The sequence below is a fragment of the Rattus norvegicus genome, chromosome 12, assembly GCF_036323735.1.
Source record: "Rattus norvegicus strain BN/NHsdMcwi chromosome 12, GRCr8, whole genome shotgun sequence".
NCBI lineage: Eukaryota > Metazoa > Chordata > Mammalia > Rodentia > Muridae > Rattus > Rattus norvegicus.
The window spans coordinates 44,034,279-44,048,368 of NC_086030.1; the positions used below are offsets into that span (position 1 = coordinate 44,034,279).

General features: G+C 52.3%; 1 protein-coding gene across 4 annotated transcripts in view; it reads left to right on the forward strand.

Moving 5' to 3' along the window:
• The window catches only part of Rnft2 (ring finger protein, transmembrane 2), a 58,103-nt gene extending 44,166 nt beyond the window's left edge, over positions 1-13,937 (forward strand). For 3 of the 4 annotated variants that reach the window (XM_063271344.1, XM_039089493.2, XM_039089492.2), the window contains exons 8-11: positions 1,861-2,010; positions 3,253-3,318; positions 3,449-3,550; positions 11,237-13,937. In XM_063271344.1, coding sequence (XP_063127414.1) covers positions 1,861-2,010; positions 3,253-3,318; positions 3,449-3,550; positions 11,237-11,371 — 453 coding nt within the window. In that variant the 3' untranslated portion in view covers positions 11,372-13,937. The remainder of the gene's footprint in view (positions 1-1,860; positions 2,011-3,252; positions 3,319-3,448; positions 3,551-11,236) is intronic. The other variant, NM_001107144.2, reaches the window with a different exon arrangement.
• The last annotated feature ends 153 nt before the right edge of the window (positions 13,938-14,090 follow it).

Below are 14,090 nucleotides of genomic sequence, written 5' to 3' on the forward strand. Positions count from 1 at the left end.
AGTGAAGAAGCCATTTTCCATAATCCCCTGGTGCTCCTTAGAGTCTCATCCTCACCCTGGACAGCCACAGTTCATCTCACGCTGGCTTAATGTTACCAGGTCTAAGACTGTGTGTAAGCAAGGGTTGTCGTGGAGAGAGAGGTGGGGTGCATGTATGTGAGAGAGAGAGATTGTGTGTACCCGAGTGTGCATGTGTGTGTGAGAGAAAAAGAGAAGTGCATGTGTGAGAGAGACAGGTCTATGTTTGTGCATGTGTGTGTGTGTGTGTGAGAGAGAGAGAGAGAGAGACAGAGACAGAGACAGAGAAGGGGTGTGTGCGTGTATATGTGTGAGAGAGAGGGTGTGTGTGTGAGAGAGAGGGGTGTGGGTGGTGTGTATGTGTGTGAGAGAGGGATGTGTGTATGTGTGAGAGAGAAGGGTGTGTGTATGTGTGAGGTGTGTGTGTGTTAGAGAGAGAGGGGTGTGTGTGTGTGAGAGAGAGAGAGGTATGTGAGGTGTGTATGTGTGAGAGAGAGGGGTATGTGTGTGTATGTGAGAGAGAGAGGTGTATGTGAGAGGAGGCACGCGTGCATGTGTGTGGATGTGTGTGTGTGTGTGAGAGGGGGGTATGAGTGTGTAAGGGGGACATGTGTGTGTATGTGTGCATGCAGACTCCCCAAATTGATGATGACTGTCTTTCTCAACAACTCTACTCTATATACTGAGGCAGGATCTCTAACTGAACCTGGAGCTCACTGACCCACTGCTCTAGTTAGCCAGCTTTCCCTGGGGATTCCCTTGCCCCTGCTCCCCAAACACTGGGGCTATACCCCGCCTGCCTGGGTTTCTATGGGTGGTAGGGACCTGAACTCTGGTCTTTACATTTGTTTGATGAACTTCTTTATCCACTAAGCCATCTCCCTAGCCCAGCATGGAGGCTGTTATAACCATCTTCGAAGAAACACAATGCCTGTGAAACCCGTCCATGTTGATAGACTAATCAGTCCTCTGTTACTTACAATCATGGGGTAGTCTCCTATTTCATAAATATTGCCTGAATCGGTGTTGAGTGCTCCGCCACGAGGGTGCACCTGGGCAGTTTCCAGTCAGTGGGTGACTATGGCTGCCAAGAACATTTTCTACAAGTGGGCCCAACTCCATTTCTGTCAGGGAACATCCATGTTTACATTCAGTAGAGCCCATGATGAGGGACCTTACTCCTCCCCATCTCCTAGCAGAGGCCCTCCCTCCTGAGGTTTGTTCAAGGCCAAAGGGAAGCGGAACCTGAACCTCGAGCATCCCCAGCACTGGAGCAGGTCCTCTCCCTGCTCAGTATTCTTGTCTCAGAGCAACCCCTGGGGTGAGAGACGAACCTCATTCTGAGAGTCAACCAGGAGCAAGGCCCCAATGCTAAGATATTTCCCAAGATGTCATCTACAAGAGGTAGAACTGCAGGAGTGGCTTCTGCCTTGGCTCCCAGCCTGGTCTCCCTTACCTCTATCCTGTGGTGCCAGAGTCGGCCCTCTTGGGTAGTTTGGGGGAGGTGGCGAGCTACCTTCTGCCCTCCTTACTGCTCTCAGGTGGACAGTTGACCACACCCACGCCTTATCCCAAGCGCTCTGCTTCACCATCCCTGATACCCGATCCTGACACTTCGATCCTGGGGACAGTGGGCAGTGGGTGGTGGACAAGGACTTCAGGCGGGAGCCACGTCTCCTGGCCATATCCATCGGTCCCCATTAGAGCTGGCTTGAGTGCTTTCCAAAGCTGATTAATGGCCTGCCTGTGACCTGGACTGTCATTACGGCCCTGCCTGGGCCCCAGCTCTGTCCTCTGGGTCTTTGCTGCTAACACTAATTGATGCTTTTTGTGTGGCTGCAGGGAAAGTTTTATCTGGTCATCGAGGAGCTGAGCCAGCTGTTCAGGTCGCTTGTCCCCATCCAGCTGTGGTACAAGTACATCATGGGGGACGACTCCTCCGACAGCTACTTCCTAGGAGGGGTCCTGATCATCCTCTACAGTCTCTGCAAGGTAAGGGGCTGGCTGAGCCAGGCTCCAGGGGCCGTTGAGCATCCAGGACCAGTCACTAATGTCTCCATGTTTTAAATCAAAATGTGTCTCCAGTAACATAGCATTAACCATCCATTAGTCTGTCCTTTGCTTCCTTCTTTCTGGTGCTGGGAACTGAACCCAGGGCTCTGCGCATAGCAGGCGGGCACTCTACCGTCACACTGTATCCCTGTCTAACATCAGTGTTAGACATCCTATGTTCCCAAGCCATCCTTGAACTCCCAGTCCTCCTGCATCAGTCTCTGGAGAAGCTGGGAAGGATTATAGACCTGCATGACCAGGGCTGGCTGCTGCTTACCTTAGGCTGTGGACAGGCAGTGTGGCATTTGCTCTCACAGTGTGGTGCAACCACCTCCTCTATATGGTTCCAAAGCCTGTCCCAATTTCACCAACAAGCCTAGCACCCAGCTTTTCTGGAGAGCGGCCATTCTCCATCCCTCCTGCTCCCCAGCCTCCAGCAGACACCAACTCTGTCTTCACACATTTGCTGGTGCTGGGTGTTCACTCATGCTGGGATGTACAATGACATCTTGGGTGTGGCTTGTTTGACTTAAAACATTTTTGAGATTCACCTACATCCTAGCATCATAGCACACACTAATACTTTTAAAAACTGTATTTAGCATTGGAGGTGAGACATGCACAAGCTATGGTGCACATATGAGGTCAGAGGACAACCTGTGGGAAGCAGGTCTCTCCTTCCCCACTGGGTTCTAGGGATTGAACTCAGGAGGTCAGGCTTGAACCTTGAACCTTATTGAACCATCTTACTGGCCCCAAACAATAAACTCCCATTCTCTTGCTTGCCTCTCTCCTCTCTTCCTTCTCTGTTTCTGGCTTTAAAGGGCCTAGGGACAATGAATGTATCCACTTTGCTTCTTTCCACCAAGACCAGCCAAGCAGTCTGTGCAGAACCAGCCTTGGGGGCCTTATCTTGCTCACTGTGATCAGCTACGAGTGGCTGCCATAGTGCTGGGAAAGCGACGTGATCGATTAGTAATGCCTGCACTAGGCTTGGCAAGGGGAAAGACAGTACTCACGCTGTTTGATCAGAGTAAGGGAGACTGTTGATTCTGGGTGTCAGGACAGAAGTCAGGCAAAACTGATAGAAACTGGAAGACGTTTTTCTGAAATGATCAGTCAAAGCCCAAGGTGGAGACTGCTGGGAGATTGTTCTCAGCCTTCCCTCTACTCTCCTTTCAGTCGTTCGACATCTGCGGTCGCGTGGGCGGACTCAGGAAAGCACTGAAGCTCCTTTGCACCTCCCAGGTAAGTGAGTCCCAGCCCCAAAGAACCAGATGGTGCAGCCCACAGCAGCCCTTCCTTACCTTGCAGACATTGCCTCACTGAAAGGCTTATGGCTGTGTTTTGTCTCCCCTTCCCCTTCTCCCTCAAACAGAATTACGGGGTCAGAGCCACAGGGCAGCAGTGCACGGAGGCTGGCGCCGTCTGCGCCATCTGCCAGGCTGAGTTCCGAGACCCCATGATTCTCCTGTGCCAGGTGAGCGCCCCCAGTGGGACCCTACTCTAGGAAAAGCCGGTCCTGTGAGCGCATGTCTGGGCTCCAGTGTGGTCTTTAGGGGCAATCTGCTCACAACTAGAGGCGTCTATACCAAGGTTTAAATCTCCGCCCTCTTCTTTCTGGCTGAGTTGCTTTTCCTCAGTGTTGTTGGTAAATGTAATGCGTGTCCATCCATCTTGGTGTGGCGTAACACCAGACTGTCCTGAGTGCAAGTCCCAGACACCTCCATTCCGATAGGTATTCCCTGCTGGTGAAATGAACCAAATGAAAATATATTGCCAGGTTTACTAGGGGCACCTCTCAGCGTGGAGGAAGAGTAGTTAAGTCGCCACAGACAGGAGGACAGAGAGAAAGAAGAGAGAGAAGCAGGTATGGAGGGTGGTGATCAAAATGTCTGGATTATGTACTGAGAACTAGGGGAGAGGAAGCCTGGGCCGGAAAGTTCAGCATACAGGGCAGGGTACCCTGGGAGAACCTAGAGGCTAGGTCTACTTTGGAATACAAAGTAAGCACCTCAACTGCAGGCCCCAGGTCTGAAACACAGTCTTTAGAAATGGCCACATGGACGTAGCTCAGGGCTCGCTCGTGCTGACTGTGCATTGCACCACCCAACACCTCCGGCCCTAGCAACAGTCGATGGTTTTTGCTGTTATTTTGAGACAGGGTCTCATTGTCTAGCTCAGGAATCCTCCTGCCTCCACCTCCCAGCACTGAGATCACAGGCGTGCACCACCACACCCGGCTTCTAGGAGTGTTCTTGATCCCTGGGGCAATATGGGGGTGTCACCCCATCTCCCCAGGACAGATGTAAAATGACCATGATGCGTATACCGCGTGTGTATCCCGTGTGTCCGACCACAGTTAGAGGAGTGTGGAACTGTCTGCACCATCGCTGTGTGGAGCTGACGCTGCGTGACTCACCACGGCAGCTGCCAGTTCCGTCTTTATTATTTTCAGTAAAGTTATCGATATCCATTGTTTTCATTTTTATCGGGGTCCCCAGGCCACAGTGGTAAGCACTTTGACTCCCTAATGTGCCCCTTCACCTCTTCCTGACCCCCGGGGGCCAGGTGTCAATTCAGTAAGTGTGGGCTGGGTGCGGGCAGAGTTCAGAGGAGAGGCGGAGGACACACAGAGCCGGTCCCCTCCCTGGGAAGCTGGCGCTCTCCTTAGGGATTCAGACTCATACTCATAAATAACTATGCAACGAGGCAGGCAGTGATAAGAGCTGTGGAAGAGAGATTCATGGAGAGTCCCCAGGGGCCAGGGCAGAGAGCGAAGTGTTCCAGAATGGGGAGGCTTTTTGCATAAGCCCTGGTTCCAGAAGGAATGAGAAGAAAGGCAGATGGCCTCCCTAACACCCTTGGAAGATGGGATAGGAGGTGGGGTCCTCTTTTAGCATTAGCAAGAAAAATTTGTTATTGCTGTTTGAGAGACTTTGAAGGAGTTTGGTTTTAACTGAATTTTTAATGCTCTTTCTGTCTTTTTTTTTTTTTCCTTTGAGACTGGGTCTTACATAGCCCAGCCTCAAACTCACGAAGCGGCTGAGAATGGCTGAGCCTGAGTCTTCTGCCTCTGCCTCTCAAGCGCTGGGATTACAGGTGTGTAACGCTGTGCGTGGCCAGGACCTCAAGGGTTCTGAACAAACAAGCTACTAACTGAGCCGCAGCCCCATCCCCTACTGTGATCTGCTTTTACATTGGCAGCGAGGCCAGGCGTGGTGGTGTACTTCTTGAATCCCAGCACTTGAGAGGCAGACAGAAGGATCTGCCTCCATGAGTTCAAGGCTAGCCCGGTCTCCCTGGCAAACCCCTGTCCAAACAAGCAAATAGAACGGCAGTTTGCGTGCCCAAGACAAACTTCAGAAAGGAGGCATGACAGCCCGAACTAGAATTTGCAACTGGGTTTGGGTCCCAGGACGGGGAGGAAGATAAATCTGCTGTGTTTTGAAGATGTTTAAATCAAGCTGAGAGTCCTTCCTTAATAACAAGTCAGCCCAGTTCTCGCAGCTTTCGTAGATGTGCTATTCAGTCATGCAGTAATTGGAGGGGAAACTGAGGCTGGGTGAGGGCCAAGTTTCCATCATCGAACTTTCCATATTCCAGAACAAAAGGCTTTTTTAAGTAAAAAGATTGTTTGCAGGATATACAAGGATGGGAGCTAGCAAGGCAACAAGGGCCTCGGTGGTTGAGGGCGTTGGCTACATAGCCCGATGGCCTGAGTTCAGTCCCTAGAACCACGTGGTGGAAGGAGAGAACCATTCCCCATATGTTCTCCAACCTCCACCACAGCGTATGCACACACAGGGAATAATACATCCACACATACGTACACATATATATACATACATACATAATACATATATAGTGATAGATACATATATGCATGCATGTATACCTATGTGTATACAGGACACACAGATGCATGCATAGTACATGCATGTATACGTGCATGTATGCATCCATATGTGCTTGGTACATGCATCTATACATATGTATATACGTAATACATACATGTATACATACTTACTTGCATGCAAAGACTGGTGACAGGCTGCTTGCCCTTGTCACCAGGTCTCTGTCCTGTACTAACCACAGAAGCAACACATTTGCCAGCTTTCTTTATCTCTTGACAAAGACATTTTATAGAATTCACAATCACGACAAACATAGCACATGCACGTGTTTACTGTGCACCATGTCTGTGTACACGCATACAAACACGTACACCCATAAACATCTTTTAAAACAAACTGAACTTGCAGCAAATCTCCCTGAGCTATGTGTCACTCGGTGCCATTGTTACCTGTGGCTGGTGCTCAGAGACCACCCCTCCTTGTGCCTTACAGCCACAGAGCTGACATTCAGTGGATAGACCACCATTGGTGTGGCTATTTTCTGAGAGGCACAGCCTCTTACCACTTCTTGCGAAGAAGGCTGTCACGAAGGTGACTGAAATAGATTGATCGTGCCTGCCTGAGCCCACGGTGTTGATTAAATGAGTTCACTCAGGTAGCTCCTCAGAAGCCCACGTGACCTGGGATGGGGCTCATCACATGGTAGCTGTTCCCGGCAGGCAGACGCTATGTCTTGGTGGTGGGCTCTTGGCAGGAATTCCTAGTTGGTAGAACTCCTGGGTGAGAGGGCCCTCAGTTTGATGGGTCTTGCTAAATTGCCTTCAATGGAGAGACTGCCTGCCTGTTCTCCACAGAGTGCCCCAGCCCTTGCCCCTTCCCTCGCTTGCACACAGCATTACCGAAGCCCTCGCTCGCTCGCTTACTCGGTTTTGCCAGACTGACAGGTGACAGTGCTGCCGAGCTTCGCTTTCATTTGCATCTCTCTAATTATGAGCGTGGCTGGGCAGCACCGCTCGCGCTTTGGAGCCATCTGTATTTCCTTCTCTGTGACGGGGATTATCTGAACATAATGGCGAGGTGAAATTCGTTCTCCTGGCAGTCTCTCTGAGCCTCAATCTGCCTGTCTCTTCCATTCTTGCACCATGTCTTCCCAAAGGTGGATGCGGAACTCTTGGGAGGGGGGCAGACAAGACACCACTGTCCTAGAGTTAGGAGTGACAGCCGCAAACAATGGCTGAAGACACACAAGCATTGCCAGACGGAGCTCACATCTCCACCTGCTCGCTGGTGTATTCTGGGCCTGCAAGGGTAGCGGCGACCTGTGAGGCGAAAGGGCCTTACCTCACTGAATGAATGAATGAGCTCAGATGTCACTTAAGAAAGGCTTCCCCATTTGTGCCCCCCAAACTAGCTGTGATGCTGGCTACTGTGTTCTTACATAGCGTGTTTTTATACGCTATAGACTTACACACAGTGGTCTCACACACTGGGTTTTCACCACAGACACCTTTCCAGTTGCATGATTACTTATGGAGGGAATGATTGTGTGAGACCTCTCTCCCCTTGGCCAAACTGCAAACACCTCGAGAGTGGAGGCTACAGCTCTCTTGTTTAGCAGTAGAGACATAGTCTGGGCACCCGCAGTGAGTGGGTGGGGAGATGGGATGGATACTTGGATGGATGGAAATGGGTGGATATGAGTGGGTGAGTGGATGGGTGGGTGGGTGGATGGGTGTGTGGGTGGGTGTGTGGGTGGGTGGATGGGTGGGTGGGTGAGTGGGTGGATGGATGGATGGATGGGTGGATGGATGGATGGATGGATGGATAGGTGGGTGGGTGGGTGGATGGATGGGTGGGTGGGTGGATGGATGGATGGATGGGTGGATGGATGGATAGATGGGTGGGTGGGTGGGTGGATGGATGGGTGGGTGGGTGGATGGATGGATGGGTGGATGGATGGATAGATGGATAGATGGGTGGGTGGGTGGATGGGTGGGTGGGTGGATGGGTGGGTGGGTGGGTGGATGGATGGATGGATGGATGGATGGATGGATGGATAGATGGGTGGGTGGGTGGATGGGTGGGTGGGTGGATGGGTGGGTGGGTGGATGGATGGATGGATGGATGGATGGATGGGTGGATGGATGGATGGATGGGTGGATAGGTGGGTGGGTGGGTGGATGGATGGGTGGATAGGTGGGTGGGTGGGTGGATGGATGGATGGATGGATGGATGGATGGATGGATGGATAGATGGGTGGATGGATGGATGGATGGGTGGATAGGTGGGTGGGTGGGTGGATGGATGGGTGGATAGGTGGGTGGGTGGGTGGATGGATGGATGGATGGATGGATGGCCCACCTGTCTGACCTTCTAAGAGTTACCAGGTGAACCCTAGCACATCACTTCCTCTGCCCTCAGTGTTCCCCTTAAGGTAGTGCCCGGAAACAGATTGCAGATGGATAGTAGGCAGTGAGTATCCTCAGAGGCTGCAGCTCTGTTCCAGTGCTGGTCCTAGTAGTCTTCCCACATGTGCTCATGGTATGCTGCCTACCAAGATACAGGAACTCAGGAAATGGGGATGCTCAGCCTGCAGTCATGCTCCTTTGCCAGAGAGCAGAGAGTGTCAGAGAACAAAGCACATTCCTAGTTCTGGGTCGCTGTGAGCCTGGCTGAGGCTGCGAACGACTGACAAGACACCCTTTGATTTGGGCCTAAAAAGTGCTCATACCTGATGCATAAGAGGCTATATCTTTACCTTAAGACTGTGGGGAGGGGTTGGGGATTTAGCTCAGTGGTAGAGCTCTTGCCTAGCAAGCACAAGGCCCTGGGTTCGGTCCCCAGCTCCGAAAAAAAGAAAAAAAGACAGTGGGGAGAGAGGAGCCTTGCTTATTAACAGAGCAGATCTGGGCTCAGAAAGGCAAAGACATGCTTGCCCAAGATACAGAACCAGAATTCACACCCAGAGCCTCTAGTGTTGTTGGCTCTGCCCTTTCTGCTAAGCCTTGGCCTCTTGCCTGAAGTCAATGAAGGCTGTGCTGGGGAATTCGACTACCTCTCCTAGAATTCTTGCCAACCTGACGAGATCTGTCCAACGCACCCTCTTCAGGGAGAGGGAATAGCTCAGCTGGGATCCAGGCTGTGAACACCTTCCCGGGACTGCTGCACCCTTTCCTTTACGTGCACTTTCTTTTTTTTTTTTTTTTTTTCTTTTCTTTTTTTCAAGCTGGGGACTGAATCCAGGGCCTTGTGCTTGCTAGGCAAGCGCTCTACCACTGAGCTAAATCCCCAACCCCTTACATGCACTTTCTAAGCACCAACTTCCCTTAAGTCCTAGCTCCATAACCAAGCAGTACAAGTCACACAGTGACCCTGGCCCTCCAGGCCATCATCCACCCAAGGGTGAGAAGCATGTCCTGGGCAGGTGTGGGTCTCTTGATGCAGTCAGAGGGAATGATGCTTGCAGCTGTGTGTTAAAAAGCAAAACATGTCTTAGGCTGCAGCTTAATTCCAAGTCTGGACATGACTGGCCTAGTTGTGACTGAAAAGACTCTAAGATTGATTGATCGATTGATTGATTGATTGACTGATTGATTGATTCATGTATATTTGCGTGTGTGTGTTGTTGTTTGCTGCATAATAGCCACATCTTCAGCAATGCTTTTACAGAATAGGTTGTTTCTGACCTCACGTCTCAGACCCTCACAGTATGCACATATACACAATGGCACAGGATAGACAGTGAGTGACTTTGCTCTAGGCTCAGGCACTGTGTATCAGCTACCACTGCTGCGTAACAAGTTATTCCAAAATGTGGCGACAGCACTATAAACATCTGTGCTCTCACAGTCCCACGGGCCACAAATCCAAGCACGTATTCACTGTGCCTCTGCTTCGAGGTAACTCATGGGTAGCAGTGAGAGCCTCCTAGCTCCTGAGGGAGCAGCCTCTTCCAAGCTTTAGGAGATGGTTGTGAGCTGGATTCAGATCCTTGTGGCCTGTGGGACAAAAGGTCCTTGGTGACTGTTGTGGCCACAAATAGCCCTAGCTTCCTTGTCAAGCTGGTATTGTTGGAGCAAGCCCATGAGGACCTCCGAGAGCAATAAGCAAAGTTAGTCATGGTTTTGTAATCTACTCCAGAGGTAACTTTCACTACTGTATTGTCCTTGTTTATAAGCAATGCACCATGGGTAGGGCCACAAGGAGGAAAAGGTCACAGCAGGCCCTGATACACTCTTGACTCCTACTGCCTAGCTGCTGTGTGTCCTCGGCCCTGTGTCTTCCCCTCTCTGAGTCTCTTTGCTGGGATGTGACCACATGGGTAGAGTTCATCACAGTGAAGGGACTACGAGACTGCTCATATCTGCCGCCTGCTAGACCCACCTGTGTCTGTCTGCTTGCTCTAGGCTCAGACAGATCTCCTGAAACGAGAGATGCCCTCTCCCTCCACAGCCCCTTCTTGCATGCAGGCCTGTGTCTTGGGTCTATCCATCCCTGTGCTGCTTGCTCTGAGTGTAACGAAGTTATTGATGAGACTCAGTCCCCAGGGCTCCTCTCCCAACTCCACGATTAGTGAGTCACAGCCTCACTCTCCATAGGGGCTGCACTCCTGCCCTCTGACCCCAGCTGGGGGAGTTTTCCAGCCCATCCTTCATATGCCTCCTCCCTCTGCAGGGGTGGACAGGGGCAGGCCAGGCTTCCTCAGCCCCTCAGCCAGGGCTCTGGGCAGGCGGGGTTCCCCGAATTCCTTCATTGCCGAGGAGGGTCTTCCTTACACTAGAGTCTCCTGAGTCTCCGTCCTGACTCACATTAATTTCTCAGACACAGTGATAGAGCTACTCAGGGCTGGACAGGGGTGGCACACAGTCACTTGTAACTCCAGTTTTGGGGGACCCAACACACATACATGCAGGTATAGAAATCTTTAAAAGACTATTAAGTCCACATTAGTATAAGCTGGTTTGTATGTGTAACAAACTGGGAAGGCAATTTGAGCTAGGCTTGGTAAGGAATAACCCCTGTCTGTCTGTCTGTCTGTGTCAGCATCCTCTTGCCCCTTGGACTCAGCCACACATCCTGGCCTCAGGACCTTTGCACATGCTGTCTTCTGTCAGGTGTGCCCTGCAGCCCACTCCACCCTCCCACGAAAGGTGCCACTTTCCCAGGATTGCTTCCCCAGGCCCCACCTCTGCCTTCCAGCCAGGGCACCAGCTACCCTGTGGTCTCCCCTCCTGGAGGGCATGCATGGATGACCTGGCTGCTATCGCCAGGCTCCTGGGTCACACTCACTCTGTCTGCTGTCCCCACAGCACGTGTTCTGTGAAGAGTGCCTCTGCCTATGGCTGGACAGGGAGCGCACCTGCCCGCTCTGCCGCTCCGTTGCCGTGGATACCCTGCGTTGCTGGAAGGATGGGGCCACGTCTGCACACTTGCAGGTGTACTAAGCTAAACACAAGTGTCTGGGGAGATGGGGAGGGCCCAGCATTGCTGAGCCCAGCCCTGAGGGTCCCTGGGAAAGAGCCTCCAGGACTTCCTCCTGCCTTCCACCACCTCTACCTGATGGCCCCAGGGCCCCCACGCCAACACTTCCTCACCACCCTGGTACAGTGTGTGCATCCTACCCCACTGGGAAGGGGAGCCCTCCTCACTCAGACTTGGCTTCGCCACAGGTAGGTGGTCTGTCCCCTGTAAGTGGAGAAATTACTGATACACAATCTCCCCTTATTTAACCTGCTTCCAGCTACTGGTACTCAATGCTGAAAACTGGTGTGAGCTGAGAGGGTACAGTCTGACCCAGGTCTGCACACAAGAGCCACTGGGAGAATGTCCAACATGTGAACACCAGGCTTCACCCACCTAGCTGACTTCACAGCATACAGGCAGTGAGGTCGAATGGTAGGAGCCTTAGAAAGACCGGACCTTGGTGATTCCTTTTTTCCTGGGCCCTGCCTGGGACAGTCAGTCTCAGAAGGGTCAGCTCGGGTCCAGAAGTACATGCCACCTGCCTTCTGTCATCTTCCGCCCTTCTCTTCTGCATTGTCCCTCACTGACAGCTCAGGCCTGTGCAGAGCTCTCATGGACATGGCTGCCTCTCCCACCCCAGGAGCCTTCAGTCCATGTCGTAAGTAGCACAGGGCTCCGGAGCGATCCATTTCCCATCCCTCTCTCTAGTGAGGTAATTAGCTCAGAGTCTCTGAAAAGACTGCTTCACATCCTTAACCAAACGCCTGAGCGGGACGAGGGGAGCATCAGGAGCAGCTCGCAGGTGCGCTTCACCGCAGCTTCTCCCCCCCACCCCCCCACCCCCCGGAAGCTCACTGATTGGAAACCTGGGACGAAATAGCACAGGTGACCACACAGAAGCCTCTGGAATTCTGCTGCCTCCACCAGCTCCCAGCTCTGCCCTCTCATGGTGGGCATCGCACAGCAGGCCAGCCCAAGCCACATTTCAGAAAGCTGCAAGGCCGGTGGGCAGGTTAGCATACACTCCATGGGTGGGATGGGGGGGGCGGTCCTCGGTGCTGGTCACCTCCTCTCTGTAGATTCAGGACTCCTGGGCACCCCTGCTGGGACTTCTTCCTCTGCATGGTCTCCCTGGCACTTTCTTGGTAGCAGTAACACAGCCTTTGCAGGGGACCAGGGCATCCTTCAAGCTCTGTTACTATGGCAATGGCCATGATGTTAAGCAGTCCCACTGTCTGGATGTTCTAAGAGGGAAGGGAGATTGACCCTTCTGTCTGGTTTGTCGGGGTACTTAGGAGAACCGCCTGCAACTGCCTAGCAAGCGCTCTACCACTGAGCTAAATCCCCAACCCCCTGCAACTGGTTTTTATCAAAGACATTGCTTTGCCTGAGACACTGTCAGCATTGTGGAGGGGTTGGAGCTGCAGGGGGTGCACAGAAGTGTAGCATGGGATGAATCAGAGGCAGCCATTGGGGTTGGGATTGGAAGCCTGACTTCAAACCTTGTGATATCCCTATACCCTGTATCCACCCCCACCCACTCCGTGGGGTCATAAAACCTAGCATGTTTACTTGCTGGGACCGAGAAAACTAGCAACAGGACTGAAGATGTAGCTCGGTGGGTAGAGGACTGGGCCAGCATGCCAGCAGCCCTGAGTTCCGTGGCCAGCACCACATAAACTAAGCATGGCGGCGCACACCTGAATTGCCTGCTCTGGGTGGGGGAGGCAGGGGGATCAGAAGGACAAGGTCTTTCCTTGGCTACATAGCAAGTTCCAGGGCAGCCCAGCCTCCACGAGACTCCATTTTAAAAGGGGGAAACAGGTAAACCAACAGTGTGGGTTACTTGGTGCACCAAGGGTTTAAACTGCCCCCGCATTACTTCTCTAACATCATGTAAATATAAACCATGCCTCTGCTATACAAGGAGCATCCCCGGGACAGTGAGATGCTCTTCAGTTCCCGTCCTTCCAGGGAACACCCTATCTGAGGAGCTCTTCAGGCAGAGCTCCCCAGGCACCAGGCTGTGGAAAGTGGACCCTGGAGAACACTCCCAGTTCACCTGCAGCACCACGTCGGTCAGGGGAGGATCAGGGGTCAGAATCTGGCTCCCAGTGTTTTGTGGATCACAGACTCAAATCCCTGAGTCCACAAAGTCTTGTTTGTGGGTGAGAACCTGAGAGTCCTAAGTTGGCAGAGGCCAATGAGAGGGCAAATGTTAAGAGTCTTTGCCCTGAGCTCTTAAGAGTACCCAGGTCCAATCCCAGCACTCACACCAAGGGGTTCAGAACTCAGAACTCCAGCTCCAGGGACACAAACGTCATCCAGAACCATGAGGGAAGAAGAAAAGTCTGCTTTGGGCCCGAGCCTAACAGGCCCAGCACCTTCCAAAGGGAACGACACAGGTACAGAGCCCTGGGACGACCGTCCCCCTGCTGAAGAGGAAGTGGGCGGCCAGCAGTCTGAGGTCTTCTGTGCTTTTGCTTTGGGACATGTCTTTGGTGTCGCTGAGAACCTTCTGCCAATAAACCTCCCCTGTGGCTGTAACTTGTATCCGTGAGTCACTGTGCCTCCTGAGGCCGGGTTGACCTCAGACCTTCAGATGCAGGCACACGTGAATACACACAAAACCGGAGGATAAGCGTGCGACCTGATGATCTTCACAGTTGCCATGGTTATCTCCTGGTCTCTGAGGACCCA